Source organism: Trichomycterus rosablanca, chromosome 17 (assembly GCF_030014385.1).
Source record: "Trichomycterus rosablanca isolate fTriRos1 chromosome 17, fTriRos1.hap1, whole genome shotgun sequence".
Classification (NCBI taxonomy): domain Eukaryota; kingdom Metazoa; phylum Chordata; class Actinopteri; order Siluriformes; family Trichomycteridae; genus Trichomycterus; species Trichomycterus rosablanca.
The window spans coordinates 2235001-2244624 of NC_086004.1; the positions used below are offsets into that span (position 1 = coordinate 2235001).

The 9624-nt window shown below is 46.6% G+C and overlaps 1 protein-coding gene across 1 annotated transcript in view; it reads left to right on the forward strand.

Moving 5' to 3' along the window:
• The window catches only part of kdm4b (lysine (K)-specific demethylase 4B), a 58492-nt gene extending 49627 nt beyond the window's left edge, over window positions 1-8865 (forward strand). Inside the window, exons 17-22 of the mRNA XM_063012374.1 lie at window positions 1002-1110; window positions 3311-3502; window positions 3582-3749; window positions 4291-4410; window positions 7745-7837; window positions 8274-8865. Coding sequence (XP_062868444.1) covers window positions 1002-1110; window positions 3311-3502; window positions 3582-3749; window positions 4291-4410; window positions 7745-7837; window positions 8274-8597 — 1006 coding nt within the window. The 3' untranslated portion in view covers window positions 8598-8865. The remainder of the gene's footprint in view (window positions 1-1001; window positions 1111-3310; window positions 3503-3581; window positions 3750-4290; window positions 4411-7744; window positions 7838-8273) is intronic.
• The last annotated feature ends 759 nt before the right edge of the window (window positions 8866-9624 follow it).

A 9624-nucleotide genomic window follows, 5' to 3' on the forward strand; every position in this document is an offset into this window, starting at 1 on the left:
CCCTTGAGCAAGGCCCTTAACCCTCAGTTGCTCAGGCTGTATACTGTAACTGTAATGTAAATCGCTTTGGATAAAGGCGTCTGCTAAATGCCTAAAATGTAAATGTAAACGTAAACCGTTTTTGTTTTTGACCGTCTGTGTATAAAAAGAAGTGAAGAATCGTTTGCAGATGAATCAACTCTTTTGATTCGGCTCATTCAAGCTGGCTCACATCGCGCTATGGTTTCTACTGTCAGAAGCACTTTTTACAGCGTCGAGAATATAAAAGTACTGTTTGAGAGGATTCCTCCAGTTAAAATTGGTAATTTTTTAGGAAGTCTAAATTAAAAACAAATCATATGAACATGTAATATTTTACAGTTCAAATACCTATCCTTGCCATAAAATAGCCAATACGACGTTGATATGGCAATAAACCCAAACTGCCTCACATCAAGGAGGGCCTGAGTTCGATTCCCACTGCACCAGCTGGTGTTATCAGTTCCCGAACCATTGAACACTGTCGTTAGTAGTGAAGGTGATGGAACTCGGAAGTAATTATGCCTCCGTCCAGACTTTTTTGAGTATGTAATAGAGCGAGTGAATCCAACCAATATAACCATGTAAAATATGCTCCGCACCAAAGAGCCATATCATTATGGGCCATAGCCATAGCCTAGTGGTTAAGGTACTGGACTAGTAACCAGAAGGTCGCTGGTTCAAGCCCCACCACTGCCAGGTTGCTGCTGTTGGGCCCTTGATCAAGGCCCTTGACCCTCAATTGCTCAGACTGTATACTGCAACTGTAATGTATGTAGCTTTGGATAAAGGCGTCTGCTAAATGCCGAAAATGTAAATGTAAAATGTAAATATACCCTCCTTGCCTGTGCTGACCCCTCTCCAGGTTTTAAGAGCGCACTGACAGGTGCACCGTCCAATAATAATCTGATTGCAATGACTCTGATTGTTTTTTTGGCATGTAAACGCACGCGCTCAGTAAAATAAATCTGTACCGTTTTCAGGTGGGTTCACGTGATCTGTGCCATCGCGGTGGCCGAGGCTCGCTTCGTTAACCCCGTGGAGAGAGAACCGGTCGACGTGTCGGCCATCCCAGACACCAGGAAGAGTCTGGTAAGAGTGTGTTTTTGTTTGTGTGTGTGTGTGTGTGTTGATTTCATTTATTTATTTATTTATTTATGTATTTTATTTATTTTTATGACCTTTTTGGACCACTCCAAACTGGGTTACAACAGCATGGCTGTGCAATCAACAGATGCTAGACTGACCTGCCTGCCGTCCAGACCTGTCTTCTATTATTAAACGTCAAGTGTGCATTTATTATCGCTAAAGTAAAAGATGATGTATCATGTATTAAGCATGTGCTCCATTTTTCATTCTCCTCGAGCGCTTTAGGCCTGGTCAGGGTCTTGGTGGGTTTTATTTCCACCAGGAAACATTGGCTGGCTAGTGTGGCAATCCATTGCTAGGCTTTAGCCAACCCCAACGGCCTGCCCTTCCCAGACATCACACAATCATGACAGTGTAGACGCCCGAGCTGTGCCACCTGAACACCTGAACACCTGAATTTAGTGCTTTCTTTGGCACTTGGCGCTGTTTGTTGCTGGACGCCCTTTCTGGCGACTTTCTGGCACTGTGGGCGCACTTGCCAGTGGTGGGCTGGTGTTTACCCAGCTGCGCTGCCCATATAAACTGACTCCTTTTGGCTCCGCTGTGGTTCATGAAATTAAACCCGCCGTTGTTGGCATTGTTGGCGTACGGGGAAATGAATCCTCCCTTCGATCATCACGCGTATCTCCCAGCGCCGGGCGCTCGTTAGATCTCTGGTATCGTCATTAAAAACTGATGAATCCGGCGCGGGCTGGTGTGTTCCGGCTCTTTATTATCAAACACGGCGACCGGTCTTTAGATCAGGTAGAAATAAATACACGATGCGTTAAGATTTAATCGATCGATTCCTTCCCCTCACTCACTCCTCCGCCCGGTGGTTATTAATCCAGTTCTGTAAATGTGTGTGTGTGTGTGTGGTCGGTGAGGGCTGAAATATTTCTGCTCCGCCGGCGATCTGAAAGCCTGTTTGTGGTTTCCGAGCTGAGATGGACTATTGACGAATTCATAAAGGAGTTTTATGATCCGTCGATAACGTCGGGTCAGCAGGGCCGGCGCGGCCACGACTGTCAGAGACGAAGAGGGAAACGGAGGATTATATTATATAGGGGACGTCTTACAACGTTGAGAGGAACGCGCACACTGTGTTACGTTGACTGCCGTGATGGTCTCTAATCCTAATTATGAACAGAGAATACATCAATATGCATAATTACTAAAAATTCATCATATTCAGGTCATTTAAAGGTCTAATTTAAATAAAAAATATCCTGTTATAGATAATAAGGCTTTAAATCTTTCCACTTTTATACAGCTTAATGTGTTTGTGTGGACGTCCGACATTCAAACGCGCCAAGCGCCACCTTAAACACTTCTGTCCGTACGATTGGTTCATCAAACCAAAAACAGTTTAAGGAAAGCAGTCAGCAGTCACTAGAAAGGAGCTGCAGGATGACCAGAAAGCCACCAGAGTAGCAGAGATAACCCAAAACAAGCAAACTAGCACACTCAGATCCTGAGCTCCCGGGTTCGAACCTCGGCTCTGCTACCGGTCGGCTGGGCGCCCTCTAGCAGGTACAAATGGCTAGGGCCTGTAGCACACAAAGCTGGCCTCCAGTCTAAGGGGTTATCAACGATTTGTAAGGACCTTGGTTGCTCAGGGTACATAGGGCAGTTGTAGCCTAGCGGTTAAAGGACTGGACTAGTAATCAAAAGGTTGCTGGTTTAAGCCCCACCACTGTCCAATTGCTGCTGTTGGGCCCTTAAACAAGGCCCTTAACCCTCAATTGTTCGGACAATATACTGTCACAGTACTGTAAGTCGCTTTGGATAAAATCAAAATGTACAGAAAAATGAGGAGCACAGAGATCGGGGCGCGGCTCTCCGTATGCGAAGCAAATCCAACGAAGTACGGGTGAATTAGAAGGGATTGGTGGACTGCGCTCATGTCGGAGGGAGCTTGTCAGGTGAGCATACACCCTCCTTGGACGTCGTCAGGGTCCCCAGCTGCGGATGGGCTATTCAAAATTGGGAGAAAAAGGGGATCTGGGAATCATCCAGGTCCAGATTATACAACAATCTGGTCCCACTGTGGTTTACAAGATTGAACGTAAAGCTTCCACAAGGGGGCGCACTTGTGCAAGCTCATGTCGTGTTTGCACCTGTTAAAATGTGTTGTTTTAATTCTTATTATATTTCTCTGCAGAAGTGCATCTACTGCCACAAGACGATGAAGCAGATCTGCGGTGCGTGCATCCAGTGCTCCTACGAGAACTGCTCCACCTCCTTCCACGTCACCTGCGCCCACCTGGCGGGCGTGGTCATGAAGCCCGCCGACTGGCCGTACGTCGTCTCCGTCACCTGTCACAAGCACAGGCAGACCGGCGGCGTGAGCAAGGTGAGCGGCCGCACCGACGCGCCCCGAGTCCGAGGGTCGAATCTCTGGAGGTGGGTTAACCTCTGTGTTCTGATCTCAGGTGAAGGTGAGCTCGCGGGACCTGGCGCTGGGTCAGGAGGCCATCGGGCGGAGCAGCAACGGCTGGTTCTACCGCTGCACCATCGTCGGCATCTCCTCGCAGACCTTCTACGAGGTCAACTTCGACGACGGCTCCTACTGCGATAACGTCTACCCCGAGAACATCGTGGTGGGTTTGGACGCCTGACCATGAGCGTGTTGGTCGTCCTTTTATAAAAACCAGAATCTCTGACCTTTTTTTAAGATTCACACAAGACTGTATGGGAATTTGTGCCCGTTTGGTTAAAAAATGCCAGCAGTCTTGCTGGGCACTGATGTTGATCTGGTTAAAAGTTAAAAGCATAGCAAAATATATCCTTTATATAATTGCCAGTTTGTGTGGCGCTTCTTATCACCCGTCCAAAACTGGCAGGTGATAAGAAGCGGCAGCAGACTGGACGTCTCGGCTCTCCTTGATCCTTGACGCGGATTCGCAATCGAGAACTGGAACTGACTAAATTGATTGACAAGTTTGCTCATGGTTTTGTATTAGGACATTCAACATGTTTTGGACGTGGCTAGCCGTCCACATACTTATGACCCTCTGTTGTACGTTCCAACCCTTGTGTGAGTGGTCAGCAGACGTTTTACCGGGACGTTTTAATCACCCGGGAGGAATTTGGCACATTTACTGCTCGTAACGACCTTCTCTCTCTCTCTCTGTCTGGCAGAGTCACGACTGTTTGCGTAACGGTCCTCCTGAGCTGGGCGAGCTGATGGTCGTAAACACGATAGATGGTCGCGTCCTGAACGCCTCCTTCGTCAGGGAGCACACTCACAAATTTTACCAGGTAACCCTTCAACCACCTCCTCCTCCTCCTCCTCATGTGCCTCCTAAATTCAGTGTTACTGTTTATTTTTGACTGTCTTAGTGCGAATATGAGATGAATCTGCATTAGTGTGGAATAATCCACAGTTTTGTCTAAAAGGCTTATCGTTAAAAATATAAAGACTAACGTGGTTTAATGCCGAGATGTTCACAAGTCACAAAATACGAGTCCGAGTCAAGACACGAGTCTTTAGGCTAGAGTCCGAGTCAATATAATCTACACAAAACATATATTATAAATGTAGCGTAGAAATAAAGAAATAATCTGTAAGTTCAGATAAAAATCAACAACAGATTAGCGAGTGTATTTAGCCGTTTTACTTCGTGTCTTTACTTTCCTCCTCATTGTGTAAATGAATGTAATTTCCGTAACAAGAAGGTTCCAGTTAAAAGCTTCAACTGATACGTTTTGTTTTCATTACAGAACAAAAGCGCTCGATAAATCACGGCACAGCGGCCAAAATCCCAAACACAGCGAAAACAATCATAACCGCTGCTTACCTTAGCTTCTGTTCTTCCAGATGCTATTACATTTATAAGCGTGCGTCCCATTAGGAACAGAATCCGTTATTTTGTAAATGTGCTTATAATTAAAAACCTCCAAACTTTTCCCGGTGGTGAAGTAAAACAGGAAGTCGTTAGAAAGCCGATCGAGCGTTTCATTACCACGTCATCTGTGTGACGCAAACCGAATAAATGCAAATAACAGCATTTCTTACTAACAATTACAATCAGAAGCTCTGATTGGTTCAGAAAGCGTCTTTCAACCATTAGCGCCGATTCTGTAGGAGCGTTCCATTCACCCCGGTTGTTCCTGTGAAGTGCACTACGTAGGGTATTCCACCATGTTAAGTGAGATTCCAATACAAAGGTAATGAAAAGGTTCAAATAAAGTGAACTTCAAACTGAGTAGGGAGCGACGCTTCATCACTACACCGGAAGCTGGCTGGAACATTTACACATTGTATGCATTGCGGGTTATATATATATATACAGTACAGGCCAAAAGTTTGGACACACCTTCTCATTCAATGCGTTTTCTGTATTTTCATGACTATTTACATTGTAGATTCTCACTGAAGGCATCAAAACTATGAATGAACACATGTGGAGTTATGTACTTAACAAAAAAAGGTGAAATAACTGAAAACATGTTTTATATTCTAGTTTCTTCAAAATAGCCACCCTTTGCTCTGATTACTGCTTTGCACACTCTTGACATTCTCTCAATGAGCTTCAAGAGGTAGTCACCTGAAATGGTTTTCCAACAGTCTTGAAGGAGTTCCCAGAGGTGTTTAGCACTTGTTGGCCCCTTTGCCTTCACTCTGCGGTCCAGCTCACCCCAAACCATCTCGATTGGGTTCAGGTCCGGTGACTGTGGAGGCCAAGTCATCTGCCGCAGCACTCCATCACTCTCCTTCTTGGTCAAATAGCCCTTACACAGCCCGGAGGTGTGTTTGGGGTCATTGTCCTGTTGAAAAATAAACGATGGTCCAACTAAACGCAAACCAGATGGGATGGCATGTCGCTGCAGGATGCTGTGGTAGCCATGCTGGTTCAGTGTGCCTTCAATTTTGAATAAATCCCCAACAGTGTCACCAGCAAAACACCCCCACACCATCACAGCTCCTCCTCCATGCTTCACAGTGGGAACCAGGCATGTGGAATCCATCCGTTCACCTTTTCTGCGTCTCACAAAGACACGGCGGTTGGAACCAAAGATCTCAAATTTGGACTCATCAGACCAAAGCACAGATTTCCACTGGTCTAATGTCCATTCCTTGTGTTTTTTGGCCCAAACAAATCTCTTCTGCTTGTTGCCTCTCCTTAGCAGTGGTTTCCTAGCAGCTATTTGACCATGAAGGCCTGATTTGCGCAGTCTCCTCTTAACAGTTGTTCTAGAGATGGGTCTGCTGCTAGAACTCTGTGTGGCATTCAACTGGTCTGTGATCTGAGCTGCTGTTAACTTGCGATTTCTGAGGCTGGTGACTCGGATGAACTTGTCCTGAGAAGCAGAGGTGACTCTTGGTCTTCCTTTCCTGGGTCGGTCCTCGTGTGTGCCAGTTTCGCTGTAGCGCTTGATGGTTTTTGTGACTCCACTTGGGGACACATTTAAAGTTTTTGCAATTTTCCGGACTGACTGACCTTCATTTCTTAAAGTAATGATGGCCACTCGTTTTTCTTTAGTTAGTTGATTGGTTCTTGCCATAATATGAATTTTAACAGTTGTCCAATAGGGCTGTCGGCTGTGTAGTAACCTGTCTTCTGCACAACACAACTGATGGTCCCAACCCCATTGATAAAGCAAGAAATTCCACTAATTAACCCTGATAAGGCACACCTGAAAACCATTTCAGGTGACTACCTCTTGAAGCTCATTGAGAGAATGCCAAGAGTGTGCAAAGCAGTAATCAGAGCAAAGGGTGGCTATTTTGAAGAAACTAGAATATAAAACATGTTTTCAGTTATTTCACCTTTTTTTGTTAAGTACATAACTCCACATGTGTTCATTCATAGTTTTGATGCCTTCAGTGAGAATCTACAATGTAAATAGTCATGAAAATACAGAAAACGCATCGAATGAGAAGGTGTGTCCAAACTTTTGGCCTGTACTGTATATATATATATAATTGTCACAGGTAACTAATGTTAACACATGCTGACACTAGGGACTCTTGCTGTTTACGAGTCATGAGTCGAGTCTGAGTCATTTGAAATGAGTCCGAGTCGAGTCTGAAGTCGCTGTGTCCCCCCCCCATCTTTGGTTTAATGTAGTAAAAGAAGGAGACAGGAGCACTAAACTTATTACTGCTTATAAGTTCCTCCACTAATGAAATTCCTCCCTCGCTGTTTTAGTACAATAAGTCACGTTAAACATTGTTCGTACGGCGTCGTATCAAACAGTTCGTCTCATTAGAGGAGCTTTGAAAAGGTCAGCAAACTGGGTCAAAGTTCAATCGGGAGAAAAATCGCGGACGCAATGCGACAAAAATTCTCACATGCCCTTACACTCGCCGTTCCTCGTCTGTGGGCGTAGCGGCATCTCATACAGGGTTTTACGGTCCGCTCGGGGACGATCCTACCGAGAAGGTCCACACGCCCACGCTGTGTGTGTGTGTGACTGATGGAGTTATAACGTGGAATAAAGACCAGGATTATGGGCACGCTGGGACAAACCAGGAGTCGGAGCAGGGCGGCGTTTTCTGTAATAACCAGGAACACACGAAATTCTGCTCCAAAAACAGGAGCAGCGGTCAGTTCATGTACCCTGCTGACCTTCTCTCTCTCTCTCTCAGGTGGAGTTTCAGGACGAGACCCAGCTTCTGCTGAAGCAGAGCGAGATCCATTCCCTTTATCAGGAACTTCCCAAGAGGGTTCAGTCCCGGCTGGTAAGCTCGCCTCATCTCTACAGAGTGCGTGGGTCACGTCCGTCCTCAGAATCTCGATTAAATATGAGCAGAATTTGATAAATACCCTACTGATGGGCAAAAACCGGACATCAAAGGCACTGGGTTAATACAGTATGTTTATTTGCACTCCTAAAGCACTGGGTTCAAGCCCAGCACTGATTAAATTCAATCAAAAATTTGTTTTATGGAGAAAAAATAATAAATTCACACACAGACTGTTTGAAACCGGCAAGATTGTGGCACCCACAGTGCCATAAAGTGCCAAAGCTTTCAAGTTATCAGGAAAAATGTCATTAGAGAAGTTGCTTTGCACCATAGGGTTCACCTGATCCCCAAATCAACCATATTTTGTGGGGTGCGGGGGGGTGTTACACCCTCTGTGAACCTATCAGTCATCGTTTTCTATCCTCCACAGGTGACGGAGAACAGCGGTCACCCTCAGGATCAGTCGTGCGAGGAGCCCCAGGCCGCCAAGCGTCTGCGCTTTACTCCCTCCCCTCCTGCAGCGCCGGAGCCCCTGGACGCTCCACTCCTGCTCCCAGCATGCCCCAGTCTGTCCCCGTACACGAACCTCAGTGTTAGCTCCGCCAGCGCAGCGCCCTGCCTGTCCGCTCAGTCGGGCCCCGGCGCAGACGAGCCCTTCACGCACAGCTCCAGCTACATCGCCTACATGGAGTCGCTCCTCAACTCGGACTTCCCCCCGGAGGACGGCGGGCAGGGGCGGGTGTCCATGTATTAGCCTCGCCGTCTACACGGACTCGCGGGGGAGTACGCCGCATGCTCATGTACCTCTCCCCCCCTCGTGTGCTTTTCGGTATCGCATTAATTCTCGCGCAGGGGAGGGCGGACCCGTTTCCAGCCTGAACGACGTGCAGGATACTTTATACAGAACCAAACGGACCCAGTGTGTAATATTTTTCTAAGTCGAGCCAGAACACACCACAGTTTATCTGCAATCTGTTTGTGTACAGTTCTTTTTTTTTTCCTCTCTCGGTGTCCGACTATGGGCGTGTGCGGGTGGGTGGGGGGTTGACGGGTGGTATATGGGGGCATATTGCAAGTATTTAAACGTCTCCGACGCAGATTTATTATTTGTATAAAGCGACCGGCCGACGCGCCGGCGTTAGACGCGCCGCTCTTAGGTGTAGAGTCGATGTGTAAGAGTTGTCGTGACGCGTATAACCCAAACGTCGCCTCCGTGTGTATCTTCAGTGCCGGGTGTCTGGGCTTGTCCTGTAGCAGACGTCGTAACGTGTAGAGTTAAAATATGTATGAGATTACCGTTCACTTCGTCCGTTTTGATTTCACTCGCTGTCTTTGGCTGTTGCGGTTTCGTTAGGGATGCACCCGTACACGATCACAACGTCCCAGAAAATCCAGTTAGTAAAACCCTAAAACCGTATGTATATAATTATATACAGAAGCTTAGTGATCAAAGTACTGGACTTCATGTGATCTCGAGGTCCATGGTTTGAGCCCAGCCACTGCCACATTGCTATTGGGTCCTTCAATAGCTTGATTTGTATTGGGTCCCTGTTGTATGTTGCCTTGATTAGGGGCAGTTGAAGCCTAGTGGTTAGGGTACTGGACTAGTAATCGAAAGGGTCGCTGGTTCAAGCCCCACCACTGCCAGGTTTCCACTGTCTCAATTGCTTAGACAATATATACTGTCACAGTACTGTAAGTCGGTTTGGATAAAAGCTTCTGCAAAATGCCTAAAATGATTAAAAGTGGCGCAGTTCAGATATCAGCTGTGCTATCAGCCG